At 23.8% G+C, this 23,123-nt stretch overlaps 2 protein-coding genes across 2 annotated transcripts; one reads left to right on the top strand and one right to left on the bottom strand.

Moving 5' to 3' along the window:
- The first annotated feature begins 9,165 nt into the window (after window positions 1-9,165).
- LOC127288033 (uncharacterized) lies at window positions 9,166-18,480 on the top strand. Its single transcript, XM_051315237.1, has 18 exons — window positions 9,166-9,737; window positions 10,164-10,501; window positions 10,618-10,863; window positions 10,953-11,204; window positions 11,284-11,440; window positions 12,192-12,379; window positions 13,154-13,523; window positions 13,627-13,964; window positions 14,035-14,268; window positions 14,367-14,618; window positions 14,697-14,853; window positions 15,663-15,681; window positions 15,736-16,033; window positions 16,098-16,467; window positions 16,545-16,882; window positions 16,956-17,189; window positions 17,480-17,731; window positions 18,146-18,480. The coding sequence occupies exons 1-18, from the start codon at window positions 9,181-9,183 to the stop codon at window positions 18,307-18,309; spliced, it is 4,764 nt and encodes a 1,587-aa protein (XP_051171194.1). The 5' UTR covers window positions 9,166-9,180; the 3' UTR covers window positions 18,310-18,480.
- Window positions 18,481-18,666: 186 nt separating this feature from the next.
- LOC127291091 (uncharacterized) lies at window positions 18,667-22,916 on the bottom strand. Its single transcript, XM_051320021.1, has 3 exons — window positions 22,766-22,916; window positions 19,832-20,358; window positions 18,667-19,751 (listed from the first exon to the last, which is right to left on the bottom strand). The coding sequence occupies exons 2-3, from the start codon at window positions 20,336-20,338 to the stop codon at window positions 19,140-19,142; spliced, it is 1,119 nt and encodes a 372-aa protein (XP_051175978.1). The 5' UTR covers window positions 20,339-20,358; window positions 22,766-22,916; the 3' UTR covers window positions 18,667-19,139.
- Window positions 22,917-23,123: the final 207 nt, after the last annotated feature.

Here is a 23,123-nt window from a genome sequence, read left to right as displayed (position 1 = left end):
GTTTCTCTGTACTTCAATATGGATTTTTCAATTCTCGTTTCGAGGGAAGCTTGAATGAACATAAGTAAAATTTACGAGAGCTTTAGAAAATAATGGAAAAAGAGGTAATTCCTGGATATATATATATATATGAAACACATTTGGAAAAAAATTTCAACTTAAGTATTTTTCACATGAATGATTTTTTTTTTATTTATTTTTTTTTAATAAAAATTCGAAAAGATTTGATGGGTGAAAAAAAAATTCTCGAATCGACGATTTTTTATCGTAAAAGAGAAAACTTTCGTTATTCTTTATAGATGTAAATTATAAATAAAAGTATTATTAAAACTTTAAAGACATAATTTTTCGAAATACTTACAATAATTGCAATTAAATTACAATAATTAATAATTATTATGCAACTTTGAGAAAACAAAAAATTAATTTTTCTTTTGCAATTATATTTTTTTATTTATATAAATAAAAAAAAAATATTTTTATATAAAATATTATTGAATAAATTTTTTTTTACATTAAAAAATTATTTTTATTTAAGAATTTAGAAATTAGAATGAAAAAATGAGTAATTGAATAAGTAGAATAAAAACGGAATCAGTGTTTAAAGGTGGATTTTTTTTTTTTCATAATTTAGGATGATCGGAGCAATGCCAGCTGTGGCTGTTCGCCATGAGAGGAGAAGACAAGAGAAAAGATTGAAGCGACCTAGCCAACTTTACATAGGGGGCCAGTGGATGCCACCCCTTCAGGGATCACCACCTACCCCAAGTCCGCACAGTCATAATGCTCACCTTGATCCAATGCCTGAGCTTTATCTATGTGGCAAGGTAAATTTTTTATAGCACAACATCTAACACACTTTGTCCCTTTTTTTTCTCTCTAATATAACAAAAATCATTTATTCATTTGGTACTATAAAAATCATTTATTCATTTGGTAATATAAAAATTAAAATTTTCCCTTTAGAAAAATAAACATCTTTTTTTTTTAAATCCTCTCCTTAAAGATTATTAAATTTAATTCAGAAAAATAAATCAACACAGAAAATTAAAAGGCATTAAAATAAGCTACAACGCTTATTATTTTAATCCAATTTTGCTTATTTTAATACCAAAATGGATTAAAATAAGCAAAATTGAATTAAAATAATAAGTGTTGCAGCTTATTTTAATGCCTTTTAATTTTCTGTGGAATAAATACTGAATTGAAAGAAAATTTTTACTTTTCTTTGTATGATTGAGAAAACATTTTTTTTTTAAAATAATTTTACTAATAATGCAATTTCTTAATATTAAAATGTAGAGACTCGTTATAAAAATATATTTTTTTTTAATCGAATATCTGTGTGCAATTGACAAAAAAATTGTGTCAGCAAATAAATTTTTAGTATTGCAAGCAGAGTATGTGCGCGTATAATGGAAAATATATGCATATATATATATATATATAATAAATGTGTGTACTTGAAAAACCTCAGGAGGGATGTGAGAAAGCTTTCAACCCTTATATACATTAACTTGTGAACACTTTCAAGCGGCAAATGTTTCCAGAAGAGTGCACTAAAATGAAGTAAAATTACAATATATAGTATATATATCTATCTAAAAGCTTGAAAATACACAAATTTGAATAATTTAAAAAATTATATAATTATGTAAAGTTGATGTCAAAAAATTATTTTCGTTTCATAGAAATTTTTTATTTTATTCAAAATAAATGTTATTCTTTGATCCTATATTAGAATTTCTTTGGATTTAATATGCCACAAATTTATTTAATTCAAAGAATTCTTTAATTCAAATTTGTTTCAATCAAAGAAATTTGAAACTAAAAATCTTTTTTGTTTTTTGTTTCAAAGAAAATTTTATTTCGAATGATAGAAAAAAAAAGTCAAATTGGTTTCTTTAAATCAAAAAAAAAAAAACTGGATGCGAAACAGTGAAAAAAATATTTTTTTAAAAAATGATCTCCCTCAAAGATTTTAATAAACAGATTTTTTGGTTTTTTTAGATATCGGGCTTGCAAGCGGTGGTATCTTGTCTTCTGTTAGGTGCTATAGTTCTTGTGGTTGGTTTGGTTCAGCTTGCTCCAGGAGCAACAACAACCGATCATCGACTTGCTTTACTCATAGCTGGAGCAACTTTGCTTCTTATGGGTAATTAATTTTTTTTTTTTGTATTTTATAAATAATTTTCAAAAATTCACGCGAAAAAAATTAAATTTAAAAATATTGTTTTTTTGGGGAAAAAAAAAAATTTTTTTTTTTTTGCAGGCATTCTATTGGCAGGTATAAGGTGTTACGTTTTACACTGTATACCATTGTCAAGTGAATCACCATTGGCCACGCCGTTGCCACAAACTGTTTCCGAGGAATCACCAGAAACACGAGCCACATTGGACCTTCTGGTAGGTCACGAAAATCAACCAGAAACTGATACTCCAACGAATGGAGACCGCGTTCGTCAACACCAGAATCATCACCGCCATCATCAACATCATCATCATCATCATCATGACAACCATAAGAAAAAACGTAGCTCTCAAAGCTCTCATTCAGAAGAAGCTTAACTTTCTCAACATAATAATAATAATAATAATAATAATAATAACAATTATTATTATTACTGAGAGTACCATTTTAGATTCAATGAATAATGTCGTGCCTAATCGATGTACACTTAAAAAAAAGGGAGATCAAGAAAAAAAAGAAGATTTTTTCCTACATTTATTTTAAAAAGAATTTTTACAAAATTTTCAAAAAAAAAAATGCATTCTCAATCTTTATTAAAGTTGAGAAATAAAAAAGAAAATCAACAAAAATTAATAGAAAATTATGTTCAAATTCTGCCATTCAAAAAAACATAAAAGAAAAAAAAAATTTCCTTCTCTTTTTCTCCAAAAATTTCTTAATCTTTCCTACATGAAAAATATTTATTAAAAAGGAAATGAAAATAAAAAAAAAAAAATTGGCACTAAAAAAAGATCTGACTAAAAAACCTGATTTAATTCGATAAAAAAAAAAGGGTGGCTAAATTCTATTTAAATGCCAAAAATAATATTTTTTACTCGAAATTTGTTTTTGTAAGTTCTTTTTTATTATTATCAATTTCTTACTATTAATATTAAAATAACTATAATTAAAAAAACATTATTTCCAAATAAATATTTGACTGATGCAATAAGCGAATAAGAAATATGATTTTTTTTTTTTTTTTAATGAAAAAAAACTCTTATTCTTTCCATAAAAAATAAATTTAAGACAATTTTGTAGTGTTTTATTGCAGATCAAGTGCATAGAACAAATTAATATTGACATGTATGTTATACATATGATATTATTTATCCTGCACTTGCACAAGCTTTGATACTGTTGAACTATTATATACATATATATATATATATATATTATAATAAAAAGTATTATAAAAGTAGATGAATAAAAATAAATTAGTCAAGTGTTAGTAATTAGCAAAAAAAAAAAAAAAAAAAAAATGATTTGATTGCACAACAGTAGTGTCTGATATATGTGACCTCTAAAACTAATGTAAACAATTTAATTTTTAATATAATGAAGATCTTCCAATATACATTTTTCTTTTTTAAAAAAGTAGAGGTCAGTGTAAAAATAAAATTTGTCTTCCTTCATTTTCAACGATTTTTAAATTTATTATTTTTGACTTCTCTTTTTTTTTAAAATAGAATTATAATAATCTATAAAGAACTGTAAAACAAAGTGAATTTAAATCACTTTGTATCTTATCACGGGTCGATGGAAAATGTTTAGGCTTACTACTATACAGTAAATTTTTCCATCTTATAAATATAAGATCTTTTAATCTATTGTTATAAATACCATATTTGGGTCCACTTGAAATTATTTTTAATTATACTCTAACCCTGGTGACAAAAAAAAAGGATAAATTTTTTAAAACAGAATTTTAAGGCCAAATTACAATTTTTACTAAATATATATAAAAATAATTTATATATATATAAACAAGTGGAAAAACTTTTAGAGGCCAAATAAAAATTTTAAGATTCAAAAAAGATATATAATAATTTATCGGAAAACTTTATCATTTTTGAAATAAACTGAATTTTATTTATCCCCTTTTTATACGATAATACAGATATATACATAATATAATTTATTTATATTTTGAATATTTAAATATCCGATAAATTTTATTGAAATGACGAGATGCGAATTAATGGTTAAATATAATCTAGAAAATAATCTTTCTCTCTCTCTCTATCTATATATATATACCAAAAAAAAGATGTATTATATATTTATGTGAAATCACTATATTACAGTAGTTGAATCAAGAAAAGAAAATCCGTAAAAAAAAAATATTGTTTTTAGAAATTAAATATTTTAATCAATGCGACTGTATCTAATCTCTCGCTAGTTCTCGACTAGAAAGATTCTTATCAAAATTATTGTAAAAGAAAATATTGATTCTACTTACATTGTCTTTTATAATTTTTTTTTTTTCCAAACTTATAGTGTTATTTTTTTTTCTATATTTAGATTGGTTTATCAAAATATTTCATTTATACAATTAAATATATAATGAATAATATCAATGTGCAAAATTTCATCAAGATAAACCAAAAATAATCAATAATATTAATTGCCCCGTCCAATTTTTCAATTCAATTTATGATTACACTAAAACATAATCGTAAAAATATTTTTTTTTTGTTAATAAATAAATATAAAAAATTATTTTATTTAAAATTATTATTGTAATATTAATTAACAGATTATATTTTATATTATTAAAACCAAGAAAGTATAAATAATTGGTAGAACAATTTCATTGAGACTGAAAACTGCAAATTAATATTAAAAAAAAAAAAAAAAATACTTTTTATATCTATAATGTAATTTAACTTATTTTTTCTTAAAATTTTGTGCTCAAATTTTCAAAATTTTTTTTAATCAGTTTTTTTAAAATATTAACATTATCAAAAGTTCAAAAACAAATAAATAAAATAGAAAATTATTTTCACATATTTAAAATGTGAATTTTTAAAAATTAAACGCAAATTTAAAAAATAAAATATATATATATATAAATTATTCATTAATTGTAATAATAATTTATATTGTTATATTGAGTATAAAAAATGTATTTAAAAATTAAGAAATTTTAAATATACAGGACCAAGACAAATAAAAAATACAGAATTTACATAAAAAAAAAATTAAATACAACAAAACAAATTAACATATACTACAAATTGTCATTATTTACTATTTAAAAAAAAAATTAATTTATTTATTAATTAATTGTAAATGAAAAATTAAAAAAAAAATTAGAATTCAAATCTTTGAAATTTTAAAATAATTGAGCATAAAATGATTAAAAATAAGTGATTTAAAAAATTATTTCAAATAACGGGAAAAAATCATTTAGAATATCTTTTTGAATGCTGATTAAAAAATAAGTAATTTAAGACTGTGATTTGAAAAAAAAAAGAAAACAAATTGCCAAAAAATATAATTTTACACGCCCGTTCTTAAAGCACGATTATAAAAAAAAAAATATAAACATTATCATAAAAACAATTGACAAGAAATTTTTCTTGCTATATATTGTATAAAAGGAAATACTACTGTGAAAACACACAAATTATTAATTGTTGCTACGTGATATATATTATTAAATAACATATATATATAAAAAAAAATATTTACTAACTTTATCATTGTTAAATATTTAAAAGAAAATAAACTTTATTATGACGTTAATTTTTCTGTAAACCTAAAAGAAAAAAAAAGGAATGGTGCTATACGTAAAAAAAAAAATTGAAAGAATAAGATTTTTAAAAAATATTTCTCAAAAAATTATTTATAAAAAACCCTCAAGCATAAAAATTGTATTTTTAAGATATTTATATATTAAACACAATATTTCTATAATTGCACATAAAAATAGAAACATTGAATTTAAAAAAATATTTTCTTACTCTAGTTTAAAAATTTTTTTTAATTATACTAAACAATATTCATTAATAAAAAATAATTTTACATATATATTAAAATAAAGAGAATTAAATATTTTTTGTTCAATGTTGTTTATAATAAAAAATTGTCATATTTATAAACTAAATATCTAAAAATATATATGTAAACAATAAAATTGCTAAAAAAAAAATCTTATCTTGAGGGTTACTGATCTTTGTTTTTCGTGAGAAAATTGTAATTTAAAAAAATTATACTAAAAAGAAAAATAAGTTTTCATAAAATTTTAAAAAATATTTTCATCACTCAAAGTGTAACTACATTCTAAATTCTTCCCACGTGACTTAATAAGTTTTTTACTATTTCCTATATAAAAAAAAAAAAAAAATATATAAGATTTCGAATAAAATAACTGAAATGTACAAAAACTATTGAAAAATATTATTGTCCAGATTTTAAATAATAATTTACTAAGGAATAATTCAATGGAATTATATTTATAATATAGCAATATATTATTAGAATAAAAAATTGAATATATTTAAAAAATTTTGCAAAAAGACATAATTTAAAATCGGGACAATATTTTATTTATAATTAAATCAGATTTTATCTAATACTCCTCTATAATAAAGATCTTATAAATCTTTCTCTTTCTCTCTTTCTCTTTTATTCTCCTTTTATCTTTCAGCTTCAGATTTTAGAGAATTTATAGAATTTTAAACAGTTAAAAAAAAAAGTAGAAAAATTAATTAAGGCTCTTGTATTACTATTAGAATAATGTAAGGCACCCCCTTCCCTATACTAATGTATGATATTTCATTAAATTGTTGTACAAGAAAAACGTATTATATTCCAATATATTTAATATCGAAAATTAATATCTGTAATTACAGATGTTAAGATTAATTAATTAATAATTATTATTAATAATTTTTAAATTAAATATACAATACACTCGGTTATTAATAATAAAAATAAGATTTTAAAAAACAGGAATTAATTAATTTAAAGCGCCTAAAGCATTATTTTATATATTATTATATTATATAAATATATACGTAATATGCACAATATTGTAAAACAATAAAATATAAAAAGAAAAATTAATAAAAGAAGCTTTCTTTTTTAATATAATAATAATAATTATTAATTATTATCGTTATTATTGCAAATTTTCCATAATTTATGAATAATTTACAAATTTTCATTATTATGTTAAAATTATAATAATTTACAGACTAATATTAATTTTATAAAAATAAATAATTTATAATAATGTTTTATTAATATTATAAGAATATAATAATTTATAGATCCGATTATAAGAAAATATAAGTCTGCCATTTTCGCAAACATAAAAGTGATCGACAGTCTGGCGACACAATGAGACCAAGAAACTTAAATAAGTAAAAAAAAAAAAAAAAAATTAGAAATATCGTTCTAATAAAATGTATATCAGAATAAGAAAATAAAACGCATCGTTCCATTAATTGCACTCTGTATATAGTAATAATTAATATATAAGTTTATATATGTGTGCATAATTATATGTAAAATAACAAAATAATTAGCATTTACATGGAAGCTATATGGTGTTTAAAAATTTTATATAGTATTTATTTACGAATTCATTTATTTGTAAAATTATTATATATTTAATGTAAAATTATGGCATTGTATCATTTTTATTAATTATCTGTGATTAATTACGATATAATCATTTTGTAATTATCTTTTTTTATTCATTTGTCTCTATAAAAAGCAGGATTAATTATATTTTTGTAATTCAAATTTTAATTAATTAATAACTTTTTATAAATTATTAGAAAAAAAACAACACAAAATGACGAAAATTGAATGATTTTACGATAAACTCTTTTCCAAGGTGTGAATGTTAAAATAATTTTTAATATATAGAAAGATTGACTTTTGCGTAAATTATAAATTCTTGATTCATTTAGCGATTGTGAATCTTATACAGGTAGTTATGTGATTCTGTATTGCTGAAAAATTATTCTATCGCTGAAATCTGAAAGTTTAATAAAATGTTTTCACTAACAAAAATACTTTTGTTTTAATTATATTTTTTTTAAAAAAAGTTTAAAAAATATTTTTAAAAAACTTTAATTAAAAAAAAGTAATTTAAAAATTTGGGAATAATTAAAAAAAAAATTTTTTTATCATTAATCGGTGCTTTAAATTTAAATATTTTGTAAATTAACATTTTTTAAATAATTTTTTTAATTATTAATCAGAATTATATTGTCATCGGTCAATGATTTAAATCATGTCAGTCTGATTACATAACTTACAATGCAGACAATTAAGGAGATTTTTCAACTCTCTAAATTAAACTTTGGACCCAGTTCTCAAAAGGATAAAAAATAGAAAAAATTTTCTTACATCCGTGATGAGAATTTTAATTTCTTCCAAAAATTAAATTTAATATCCGCACTTAAAAAATAATTATTCGTGAGAATTTTAAATTAATTATTTATTTAATGAAAATATAAATTAATAATTTATTACAAAAGTCCAAATATGAAATTTTTATCAATGAAACGAACATTGTTTTTATTCAATCTTATCATTAACTAAAACGAACTCCAAATCATAACTTCAGATAAAAGAAAGTTAAAATTTAGAAAAATTGGATTTTATAAAAAAAAAAATTGATTTTGTATAATTACATTATAATTATAAAATTTTAAAAAATTTTGAATGAAGAAACTTATTAAAGCTTTTTTTTATATATATATAGGAACTTCTAAATTTTTGTTTCGCAATTAAAAATACTTTTTTATGATTTAATTTTGCGATAAGATAAAAAAAAAATTCAGATAAAGTTAAAGAAAAAGATTTTTTTTTAATTAACAAAGCTTTTAATCAGAACCTGAATTTTTTATACTCATTCGAAAATCATTCATGTTATCATTCAGGTATTTATCACGAAATTCATGCGAAAAAATATTTGAAAGTTTTTTTAAAAAAATCTTAAAAAAAAATTTTTTGAACTAATTTTTGAAAAAAGTGTTTTTTTTTTTTAAAAAAGTGTTTTGAAAAAAATATTTCAGAATCAAAAATAAATTTACGAATGGCACATGAAAAAATTCGATTGTTAAAAAAAATCATCGAATGCAATATGGATTTCGAATTTACTGAAAATTAGTTAAATAGTGAAAATTTAGAAACAAAAAAAAAAAATGGCATTAATTTTTAGTGAATTCACATTAAAACTTTTTGGTGTTTTATTTATTATTTTAAGTGGTTTTTATATTTACTTTAAATTTGTTTTATATACATATTGGCGAAAACAAGGAATTCCATATTTAGAGCCTGTGATACCTGTTGGTAATTTTTTGAATCTTGTGAGAAAAAAATGTCACATAGGCGAAACATTTGCCGATGGTTATGAAAAAATGAAAAATAATAAAATTTTTGGAATGTATACATTTCATAAACCATGTTTATTAATTGTTGATCCCAATTTAATTCGTTGTGTTTTAACAAAGGAATTTACAAGTTTTCACGATCGCGGTGTTTATTGTAATGAACAAGTTGATCCATTATCGGGAAATTTATTTTTTCTACCTGGAAAAAAGTGGAAAAATTTAAGGACAAAAGTGAGTCCAGCAATAACGCCAGGAAAGATAAAACTTATGTTTTGTTGTTTAAAGGATCGTGGAATAATATTGAATCAATTTTTACAAGAAAAATCACAAAATGGATCTATTGTTGAGGTACAAGAATTATTTGCAAGGTTCGTAGTTACATAATATAATATTCCACGTCAAGACACCATTTTACACATCTTCGATTTTATGGAAATTTTTTTTTCAATTTTACAAATTTTTTTTTTAAATACCTTTTGCGATTTTCGTCAATTTTTCGAAAATTCGTTGCAAAAAATTCTAGAAAAATAATTTTTTGCTAAAAATGAAAATTTTATTTTTAAAACTATTCAATTTTTTTCATTTTTATAAAAGTAGTTTTTTTTTTTTTGAAAATTAAAAACAGTTTTTAAATAAAATTTTAATTAAATTGCAAAATCTAGAATTTTTTTTTGCACCGTATTTTTATGAGCATTTAAAAATAAAAATTCAAAAATTTTGAAATTATAAGAATTTTTTTGCAATTATTTCATTTTTTCCTCATTTTTTTTTTTGTTTTTTTTCTGTATTTGAAGATTCACTACTGATGTGATAATGAACACGGTGTTTGGAGTGAATTGCAATACATTGCAAAATAAAGATAATGAATATCGTTATTGGGGAAAACAAGTTTTTGAGCCACACACCTTTAAAAATGCAATTGGATTTTTTGCGCCACAAATTTTGCATTTTTTTTCAATACCATTTAACGATGTGGGAGTGCAAAAATTTTTTATAACAGTTTTCGAAAATACAGTTAAACATCGATTAAATAATAATATCAAATGTAATGACTTTATGGATCTTATTATTCAATTAATGAAAAATGGACGTGTTAATGATGATAATGAATTACCTACTCAAAATAATTCAGGTAAAAAAAAGAAAAAAAAAAAAAAAAGAATTTTTTAACTGAAAAAAAATTAAGAACGATGATGAATGTTTTATAAAAAAAATTATTGAATATATATTTATATATATTAAATATAGAATTTTTCCCAGACGACAATAAGGATAATATAACAATGGCCGAAGGGGCAGCACAGGCTTATATTTTTTTTTTGGCTGGTTTTGAGACGTCATCAACAACGGCTGCTTTTTGCTTATATGAATTAGCAATTAATCAAGAAATGCAAGAAAAAGTGAGAGATGAAATTTTTTCCAAATTAGGAGAAACCAATCAACTTAGTTATGATAGTCTCAATGAAATGACATATCTTCATAAAGTTATTTTAGGTATAAAAAATAATTTTTATTGTTAAAAAATTAATTTTTTTTTTCAGTTTTATATAAATTTTTTTTTTTTTTCAATAAATTATTTACAGAAACATTGAGGAAATATCCACCGGTCTCATTATTAAATCGCGTATGCACTGAGACAATTAAATTGCCCAATACGGATATAATTATTAATAAAGGAATTGATCTTGTTATTCCAGTTCTTGGAATTCACAGGGATCCTAATATATATCCTAATCCAATGAAATTTGATCCCGAAAGATTTAATGAAGAAAATATTGCATCAAGACATCCATATGAATTTTTACCATTTGGTGAAGGACCAAGAATATGTATTGGTAATTATTTAAGAATTTAAAAAAAAAAAAAAAATTATTTATTTTCCCCAAAAATAAAAAAATGGATTTTTTTTTCCAGGAATGAAACTTGGATTAATACAAGTGAAAGTAGCGATTATCAATTCATTAAGAAATTGTCGTGTTTCAGTAGGACCAAATACACCGATACCAATGCCAATTAATAATGAAAAAATGGCATATGCACCAAAAGTTGGTGTTCATCTTAAAGTTGAAATGTTATAATATTTAAGAATCTGAATAGTTATATATATATATATATATATATATATATATATATATATATATATATATATATATATATATATATATATATATATATATATATATATATCTACGTCTTTTAATTTTCATTATTTTCTTTTAAATAAAAATAAAAATTTTCTAAACAATTTCATTTTTCCAATTAATGCAATTACAAAAATAATTTTCATAAAATAAATATTAAAGACTATTTGTCAAAAAAATTAAAGATTTTTTTTTTTTTTTTAATGAAAATAAAAATGATATTATATAACGAGGAAAATATCCGAATAATACTGCAATTAACAATATGACTTGCTCCAATCTTATATTTATCAAAATAACATAGTTTCTATGAAGAAAATTTTCAATAAACTATTATTTTGTAAATACAAAAAATAAATTGAATTTTATATAAATAATTATTAAATTAATAATTAGTAATTTATAATTAGTAATTTATAATTAATAATTTTTCTTAAATTTATAGTTTAATGACGAAAAATTTTTTAAGAAAAAGTCATGATGAAGTGTACATTTTATTTTGCACTGTCATAAGTGTAGGTTTATTCTCTATTATTAAATAGTCGATTAGTATTTCAAATGAAATCTATAAAAGTTCAAGAAATTTAAAATTTTCTCTCATTTTTCACAAAGTTTCTTTATAATCAAAATTAAATTCAAATCAAATTTTCCCAAAAAAAAAAAAAAAAAAAAAAATTGAAAAATGGCAATTATTTCCATTTATATTGTTATGAAAATCATGGGAGCATTAATTTTGGCTCTAGGTGGATTATATTTGTATTTTAAATTGTTTTTGTATAATTTTTGGCGAAAACACAATATACCCTATTTAGAGCCATCGGTACCAATGGGAAATCTAGCTCCAGTTGTTACGGGAAAAATAAACGTGGGTAAGTATTTATTTACTGTACAATAGAAAAATTTTACATTCGAATCAAAATTTATTTAAAATTAAAATAATAATTAATTTTTTTAATTTAAATATATATATATATATATTTTTTTATTATTTTTATATATATTTCTTCTCTGAATGTATTTTATAATATAACACCGTTTGACAAAATTCAACTTTTTTTTTGACCCACAAAAAAATCCAACATTTTTGGAATACGAGGAAGCAAAATTATTAATATTTTATAAAACTTGGTATCTGAGGGTTTTCGGTGTCGCTGATTATTAATCTGATGTCAGATTTTCAAAATTCAAAATGGCGGTCAAAATTTTAAAAAGTTATTAAATTTTTTTTAAACCTTGATATCTAGGGGGTTTTTTTGGGTCGCTGATGACGAATCTAATGTTAAATTGTCAAAATTCAAAATGGCGGATATAAAATAAAAAATTAATAACTTTTTAAAAATTTGATCGACATTTTGAATTTTGAAAATCTGATATCAGATTAATAATCAGTGACCCCGAAAACCCCCAGATACCGAGGTTTTATAAAATATTAATAATTTTTAAAAAATATCTTTTAGGGGTTGTTTTCACCCCTAATAACCACAAACGACTTGATCTAGCAAAACGGCCAGATACGGGTATTTTTTTTTTTTTTTTTTTTGGTTCCTAATTTCCGAAAATGTTAAATTTTTTTGTTGGTCAAAAATTGTTTTAGACGGTGTAAATAAAGAGAGGGAATTTAAAAAAAAAATTTTTTTTGTTAGCATTTTGTTATCAGGATGCCTATGAGAAATTCAAGAAAAATCGATTATTTGGAATGTATACATTTCACAAACCTAGTTTAGTTGTTGTTGATCTTGATATTGTGAGGACAATATTGACCAAGGAATTTGCACATTTTCACGATCGTGGACTTTATTGTCATGAAAAAGTTGATCCTCTCACTGGACACATTTTCTCCTTACCTGGACAAAAATGGAGAAATTTACGTGTTAAAATGACACCAACATTTACATCGGGTAAAATGAAACAAATGTTTGACGCCGTTAAAGAGAGAGGTGAAATTTTAAATAAATTTTTGAATAATAAAGCACATGATAAGTCAATTATTGAAATTAAAGATATTTTTGCAAGGTAAACATTTTTACGCACTATTTTTATATTTTATACTCGATTTTATATAATAAACTATACATATGTTTTTTTTTTTTTTTTTTTTTTTAAATATTTCTTTAAGATTTGCAACTGATGTAATAATGAGCACATCGTTTGGAGTAAATTGTGATAGTTTAACAAATCCTGATTGTGAATTTCGTTATTGGGGTAAAAAAATTTTTGATCCAGCGCCAGTAAAAAATACACTTTCCTTTTTTGCTCCACATGTTTTGTATTTTTTGAATATTCCTTTTTTCTCCATGGATGTGAGAAATTTTTTTATGTCTATTTTTAAAAAAAATACCGAATATCGAACAAAGAATAATGAGAGAAGAAAAGATTTTATGGATCTTTTGGTGCAATTGATGAATAAAGGATGCGTTGAGGGAGATGATGGTGCGCCACCAACTCACATTTCAGGTATTTGTTAAAATTTCTTTTAATTTTCCCCTTTTTTTAAAAATTTTTTTTTTAACTTCATTTTTTTCAGATTCAATGGATGGTAAAATAACATTTGAAGAAGCTGCAGCTCAAGCATTTGTATTTTATCTTGCTGGTTTTGAAACGTCATCAACAACAGCAACAAATTGTATTTATGAATTAGCTCAATATCCGGAAATACAAAATAAAGTTCGTGAAGAAATTAATTCAAAGATAAAAAATGACAGCGATCTTACGTACGAGTGTCTAAATGATATGCCGTATTTGAATAAAGTTGTTTGCGGTAAGTATTATTTAGAAAAAAAAAACTCTTTTTTGAAAAATAAATTAAAATAAGAATTGCCTTAAAAAATATTAATTTACATTTATTTTTGTCTAAAGAAACTTTAAGGAAACATCCACCAGTGGCAATTTTAAATCGAGTCTGCACTAAGGATATTGATCTACCAACAACTAATTTGCATATTAGCAAGGGTGTAGATGTAGTAATTCCAGTTCTTGCAATTCAACGAGATCCAAATATTTATCCAGATCCAATGAAATTTGATCCCGAAAGATTTAGCGAGAAAAATATTGCCAATCGACATCCATATGCATATCTTCCTTTTGGAGAAGGACCGAGAATATGCATTGGTATGTTTTTCAATTGCAAACTAGTTTCTTTAAATATTTATTATTGATGAAATTTAATTTCTTTTTTTTTTATCTTAGGAATGAGATTTGGCTTAGCGCAAACAAAAGTTGCTTTAATTAATGCCTTGAAAAATTATCGATACACTTTAGGACCAAATCAACCAGTACCTTATTCTGTCGATCCAGGAAGTCTTGTTTTTGGAGCAGACACTTTACACGTGAAAATTGAAAAATTGTAAAAAAACCAAAAAAAAAAAAAATAAAACAAAGGAAATTTAAACAATTTACAAATTTGTAAAAAACATCTAAAAATTATTATTTCTATAAATTGACATAAATAAAGAAAATGAATCGAATTTACATCATTCTTTGTATTTATTTTTATCATTCTTTTTATTCATTTATAAATTATATTTAATTATTTATTTATTATAAATAATAAATAAATAATAAATTATAAATAATAAAATAATTTAAATCCTAAAAATTATATTTTTTAAAAATAATTTTAATGCACGAATAAATGTTTTTCCGTGTTTAACTAAAAAGATTTATAATCTGATAAAATAAAATTCTAATTATTCGTTGTTTTACTCTTAAAAGAAAAAAAAATAACAGAAAGGTCATTGAAAAATGAAAAAAAAAAAAAAAAAAAAAAAACTACTATGCAATAAGGACATAATACCTATGACAGCTACTTATTATTTAATTGTGCAAATAAGTCAATATTATGTCGATTCATGTAATGCTAAGTGCATAAAGAATAAAGACAGTTGTAAACATGTCATTATTTGTTATCAGGAACGGCGCAATTGAACTTGGTGCCCTAATTTTGTACCGCCTCCTCTCCCCCACCCCTCTACCCACTATGTTATATTAAATTATTTTTATAACTCATACAGTTCATTTTCATCGGTTGCAATAACGACAAGTTTTTCTTTTATCTCTCTTGTACTATGAGTCACGAAATGCGCAGATATTATTTTAAGATATCTATTCAAAAAGATTTTCTTTACAATTTGCTTATATCACTTTAATTAATAGTTTAGTGCCGTTACTGTGTGTAATTTGATTTTTCAACCTAAACGCAAGTTACAATCGTATAAAGCTAAAATAGTTTAATAAAAAAAAAAAATATTTAATATATAAAATATTAAAAATAATAGTTAATTTTTTATTTCAAACATTTTTAATTAATATAATCGTGAATGTAAAAAACGAAAGTAATATGGCGGTATTTTTAAATAATTTTACTATAGAATTTATTGGTGCTGTGATAGTAATACTCTTCGGTGTTTATTTATATTTTAAATTATTTTTATACAATTATTGGCAAAAAAATGGAGTTCACTATATAAAACCAATAGTACCAGTGGGAAATATTTTAAGGGCAGTTATTGGAAAGGATCATATTGGTAATTTATCAAAATCGATGAAAAATTTTTGAAAAAAAATAAAATTAATTTAATATATTTTCAGGTGTTTGCTTTAAGCAAGCCTATGAAAAAATGAAGAAATATAGATTAATTGGACTCTATACATTTCACAAGCCAAGTTTGTTAATAGCCGATCTTGATTTAATAAAAATAGTGTTAACCAAAGAATTTACACATTTTCATGATCGTGGACTTTATTGTAATGAAGTATTTGATCCTCTTTCGGGACATCTTTTTTTAATAGGGGGACAAAAGTGGAAAAATTTACGCTCTAAATTAACGCCAACTTTTACTTCAGGAAAATTGAAAAAAATGTTTGGAATTATAAAAGAAAAGGGTGATGACTTGTGTGAAATTTTAGAAAGTGACGCTCAAAATCGAGAAATTATTGAAGTGAGAGAAATGATGGCAAGGTAATTAAATATTTTAATTAATTGTAATTGAATTCACTGAATGATTTCAATTTATTTCTATTTATTTTCATATATAGATTTGCGACTGATGTAATATTTTCAACAGCATTTGGAGTAAATTCACAAAGTCTTGAAAATCCAAAAAGTGAATTTCGTTATTATGCAAAAAAAATTTTAGAAGTAAGTCCAGTAAAAATTGCTCTTGCATTTTTTGCGCCACAAATTTTGGATCTTCTTAAAATTCCCCTTATCGAAAGATCTAGTAGCAAATTTTTTATCAAAGTTTTCACAGAAGCATTTGAACGTAGAGTAAAGAATAATGTAAGAAAAACAGATTTCTTAGATCTTCTAATACAACTTGTTAACACTGGCCATTTAGAAGAAGATGATGAATCAGAAACTGCAACTATTTCCGGTATAAATTTATTTTTAAGTACAATTAATAAATATTCCTTATATAAAATAAATTTATAATTTTTTATTTTCAGATTCATTACAGGGTAAAATTACAATGTTAGAAGCAGCTGCACAAGCATTTGTTTTTTTTATCGCTGGTTTCGAAACATCATCAACAACAGCTTCACATTGTTTATATGAATTGGCTGTTCATCAGGAAATACAAGAGAAAGTTCGCGAAGAAATTAAATCAGTTTTGGAAGAATATGGCCAACTTAATTATGAAAGTTTGAATAGAATGACATATCTTCATCAATGTGTTTCTGGTACGTAAGGAAAGATTCGCGAATCTCGTGATTCAATTTCGCGAATTCTGCGACCTAGTTTCGCGAATATCGTGATTTTCTTTCGCGAATTCCGCGACCTAGATATTCACGAATCTCGTGATCTAATTCCACGACCTAGTTTTACGAATATCGTGATTTAATTTCATGACCTAATTTCGCGAATTCCGCGACCTAGATTCGCAATTCTTGTGATCTAATTCAGTAACCTAATTTCGCGAATATCGTAATCTAATTTCGCGAATTTAATTAATTTTTTGCTTTTAATTTAGAAACTATGAGACTATATCCAGGATTGGCCTTCTTGAATCGAGTCTGTACAAAGGATATTGATTTACCAACAACTAATTTACATGTGAAAAAAGGTGTCGATGTTGTTATTCCAGTTTTGGGAATTCATTTAGATTCGGACATTTATCCGGATCCCTTGAAATTTGATCCTGAAAGATTTACAGAAGAAAATATTGCAGCTAGACATTCATATGCTTATTTGCCATTTGGTGAAGGTCCAAGAATTTGTATTGGTAATGTTTATTTGATTTATTTTTATTATATCCAATAAATTTATTTTAAAATTGAATTTTTTAATATTAAAATGTACTAATTCAATTTAATAAATTGAATAATTCGGTAATTTTTAAAAAAAATGAATATATAAAAAATTACCGACATAGAAATCTACATTACCGACAGATAGTAAAACAGTTTTTTTTGGAAAATTAAAAATACCGACATAGAAATCTACCTTACCGACTGATGGTAAGGTAGATTTCTATGTCGGCATTTTTATATTTTCATTTTGCAATAAACTGTTTTACCATCAGTCGGCAAGGTAGATTTCTATGTCGGTAATTATATATATTTATTTTTCAAAATTTTCTTTTTACAACTATAATTTAATTAAAATTAAAAAACATTTAATTGGTGTATTTTTTCAGGAATGAGATTTGGTTATGCGCAAACAAAAGTAGCGTTGATCAGTATTTTAAATAAATTTCGAGTCACTCTGGGACCAAACACACCTGTACCACTTGTAATTGATCCACTTTCAAGTATCACGTATTCATCGAAAAAAATACATTTGCGCATTGAACCCTTGTAAATAGTAATTAGAAAATTGACAAAAATTTCATAAACTTGTAATTATTTGCAAATCACGATATTGTATAATATTCTGATATTAAACGCTTTCATAATTGGTGATGAAAAATAAGAAAATTAATTTATTACGTAATGTCTAAACGATGATATAAACTGATTATTATAAACACATCTACAAATATGAATATTGTGATATAATTTATAATAATTATAATTTGTTATTATATATACATTTAATAATTCTTTTTTTATATTTTTTCATTTATATAAATTTTATTATTTTTGAAATTTTCAAAATGTACATATAAGAATCTATTTAATATACAAAAATATATTATTAATAAACAATAAATATTAATTAAGTTTACTTATTTCATTTATTAATGTCTCGATTAATATTTTTCTTTTTTTTTAATGTTAAAATTAAAAGTTGTAGATTTTATCAAGAGTAATGGTCGCGCATATTAGATCTAGAGAGATACTTTTATTTCTATATTGTTTTTATCTCATTTACTTTCACTTGTTTGAGGATAAAATGGCAACAATACTTTATTTTTTATTTGCATTAAATCGATAAAAACAAATTTCTAATTTACTTCAAAATCAATGTAAATTATTAAATAATTAAAAAAAATGTTTTTTGATCTTATTTTAATTTTGATTAGGAACGCATAACAAAAAATGTTCCACTATCAAATAAAACCGATAAACTTATATTTATTCGGTAAAATTAAAATTTTTTCAAATGAATTCAATGGAGAGGAAATAAATAAATATTGTAAAATTTAGATTAGATTTTTTGTGAATGATTGATGATAATTGGGATTAAATTTAATATCCATAGTCTAATACTCTTGGTGAGCTTTTATAATCATAGTCCAATGATGTCGATGATGATGATGATGGATAGGACGAGGAGGATATTGCTGATGTGGTGTAGGGACTGGCTGATTCATAAGAATTTGTAGAGTAATTTTCTTCACTGCCATTTGGTCCATTGATGGCACCATCCTGTACTTGAATTGATTCTTGAGGAATAGTTGAGGGCTGTTGTAAATTGGCGGAATCACGAATGATAAATTTACCAAAGGGATAAATTTTCGCTGAATTTTGAATGCTATTTTGAAGTGCTTCATGATCATTTTTGGTTGCAACAGCATGGGCTGCAGCTTCGCTTGCCGCTTGTGCAGCATGAGCTGCAGCAGCTGCGGCATTGCTTTGAGCTTTTTGAGCAAGTGCAGCTGCTTTTTGTGCGGCAGCTTGCGTTGCTTCAAAATCAATTCTAGCTGCTTCTAATTGTTCATCAATTGCTCGTGCATTGGCTTTTGCTTGGCCAACCATTGTTGTTTGTGCTGCCAATTCGGCTGCAGATTCAGCAGCAGCTTGAGCAGCGTGTTCCGATGTTACCTGAGCCGCATTCAATGCTGTTGTTATTACTTGTACCTGCAAAAAAGTACAGCATTCTAAAACAACACTGTATAAATTATTTATAAAAATCCTATTAAAATTCTAGCAAAACAAACCTGATGCATTGCTTGTTGAGCAGAATTTTGTGCAGCAGTGGCAGCACGTTGCGCCTGTTGTAATTGTTGTTTCTCCGAATTGACAGCCTGATGAGCATTATAGGATTGTTGTTCCAGGCCCATTAGAATAATTTGCTTTCCTGCTAAAGCTGCGGCTGCTGTTGCAGCAGATTGTGCAGCAGATTGTGCCAAAGTATTTTTGGCAACGTACGCTGCTTGACCGGCAGCCGAGGGTTGATTAACAACTGAATTGTGAGCGGCATTAGCTGCACCCTGTGCAATACTCACTAAACCACCACCAACGCTGAAACCAGTCTTTGGCTTTAATTGCGGTGCCAATGGTGCTTCAGCGTATTCACCTGAATAGCCAGGATCTTGTTTAATTGTATAATCAAAATCTAAACCATCGACAAGCTGATCAATTTGCTTCTTATCCAATATATGGGACTGCTTTGCCGGACCCGCCAGTGCCAAGGTCACGCAAACGGAAATCAACAATAACCTCATTTTTCTTATTCTTAATTTCTCTGGAAAATTTTATTTCATTAATGTTATTGATTACGTTAAAGAAAATTCTTCATCTATTCAATTTTTTTTTAATTTTCACCATTGTAAAAATATGCAATTAACGATTACATGACTCAATTATACAATGAGATTAAATACGCGAAATATAATACGTAATTAAAATTACGTATATAGTTGAAATAAATTGAAAATAAACTTCCAATTGTTATATGCCAAATGATTGTACAATAATTTTTTATTCGCGTAACTTTTTTCTTATGGCCTTGCCAATTTCTCTTATAAAAATATACTCGGTTGATTACTGATCGATTTTTGAAGAAAAAGAGAATCTGCGATATAATTTTCCGCTCCCGTCATCGATTGACGGCTTTAATTTTCCTTATAGAATTTCCTGAGATTGTGTGTAAACTATTTTTAGCAAAAAAAGATCACTTTCTAATTTATTTGCAATCAAGTGCAGTAATTATAATGTTATCTCAGAGAGAGAGAGAGAGAGAGAGAGACGATTTTGATATTGTATAACTATTACAGAATCATTTTTTTTTTATCAAGTATTAGAAAATTTACATATAGAAAATAATTTTTTTTTCATTTATTGAATAAATGAAAAGTTTATTCAAAGAGAATAAATAAAGAAAATGATTTATCGTAACTTTATTTTCAACAATAAGAACGGTTCGTGCTATTCGATAAATATATTTTTTTAAACGTAATCTTTAAAGGATTGGTCACACAACATGTCTCTCGCGGCAAAAATGTTAAAAGCCAAAGAGTTTTGAACGTGACTATTTCTTTCGCAAGGATTATTGCAATTGTTGAAATTCAAAAATTCCGACTATATATATATAAATATATACTAAACGTAATCGCTTTACGTACTGTTATATATTAATAGTTTGTAGTTGCGGATTTTTATCAAATGTATATGTATTTGTTTATAATGTATCGGTGTGTCAATTCTGTGTTGGAAAGTGTATATAATGAAACTTTTTCAGGCACCGCCCTTTCAAATCAACGACTATATGACTTATAAAAGTATTGGTATAGCGAGTTGCTTTTACAATTACCATAGGTTATACTTTTATGAGAAATAATCTACATCAATATAGAAAATCGACAAGGCGTAAAGCAGTTCTCATAGACGAAGGTCTGTTTCAAGAACTATTAGATTTCAATCTATATATTTAAACTTGATATGCGAGTGGGTACTGATGAAAATTGTCGCGTGTTCATAAAAAAATAATTCACAATTTCTGACGTAAGATATTATTAGAAAAACAGAAAAAAAATTTTAAACGCATACGATTAACAGTAATTTTCTTCTTTGCGCATATTATTTATAAAATTGAAATTCGATATACAATTTTTAAAATATCTTTTTATTTAGGTATTTTTTTTTTTATTAATTTAAAGCATTTTTTTATTTCACCGATTTTATGTATAAATTTTATAGTAATACTTTCGTTTAATAATTTTTATTAAAAAAAAAAAATTTGTTTTTAAAAAACAATTTAAGGAACAAGTTCTGTTTTACCTATTTTAAAATTCACAAACGAGTAAACAATTATTCCAATTATTTTAGGAATATTTATTCAATAATAACAAAATATGAATTTACCAATAGCAGAATTAATTGTTATTTCAAATAAACAAGTAATTTACAATGAATAAAAATTTCTAAACGAAAGTTTTCTATAAAAAATAAATAATTTGTTAGAATTTTTATTTTTCTTTTTATTTCAATTAAAATAGAAAATATTTTATAGAAAAGTAAATTTTAAATATAAATCAGTGGAACCTCAATAAGAGATTTCAAATTTTTATTAAGCGTCGTGATAACTAAGTATTTAAATTTTTTAAAATCGATTAAAATTTTTTTAATTTATAAAATATAAATTAAAAAATTATTAAAAAAGTAAATTCTAAAAGTTTAAAAAATAACCAACGATTAAAAAATTCATATTCTAAATTTTATTGTAAATGAGAAAATAAACATTTTAAGAGATTTATACAGGTTCAACTGTATTTGTATACGAAAACAAATTTCTATAATTTTTAAAAATTGAAGAATAATTTAAATAAAGCACAAACATTGAAGAAAAGACACTCGCGATAAAAATGATATTTAAATTTTTTTTTTTCCTATTTAAAACACTTAGAAAAAGAAAAGATCACTCGTTCACATTTTTTTTTTCTAATTTGCTTCCGCATATAGAGGAAGTATAATAATATTTCTATATATTTGACGCAATCACTGAGAAAACGAAAGAAGAAAATCGCGGTTGATCTCTATTTATGACTTTGAACTTGAACCCCCGATCGATGTCGTTTAATAAATAAATCACAGAAGAAGAATTTTCCATTTTTTTTTTTTTTTCTAATCTATTAATTTTTTTTTATACTTACAAAAATTAAATACACCAGAATTTCGCTTGAAATTTAGAGCTGTCCTTTGCTCTGGGTATAGACGTTAAGAACTGGTATCACTTTGTTCACTCATTGAAGTTCTTATAGTCTTGCTGGTCCAGAGAGTTTGATCCTTTCAGACGAAAGGGATTGTATATACATTCGAAATAGGCGTGTGCATAACATTTGTTTATTGTATATATAATTTATGTTCAAAAAAACAAAAAAAAAATTTACAAATTTTTTAATTGAAAATTTAAATAATAAATAAATTAAATTAATTCTTCAATTCAAAAAAGTTATGCATCACACTCAGAGAAATGATATATATTTATCTCACAGACTAATAAATATTTCA

The sequence above is a fragment of the Leptopilina boulardi genome, unplaced genomic scaffold, assembly GCF_019393585.1.
Source record: "Leptopilina boulardi isolate dan_hultmark-lab unplaced genomic scaffold, ZJU_Lbou_2.1 LbouV2_123, whole genome shotgun sequence".
NCBI classification, from domain to species: domain Eukaryota; kingdom Metazoa; phylum Arthropoda; class Insecta; order Hymenoptera; family Figitidae; genus Leptopilina; species Leptopilina boulardi.
The sequence above is the reverse complement of the archived record's forward strand: the minus strand, read 5'-3'. Positions and strand labels throughout refer to the sequence as shown.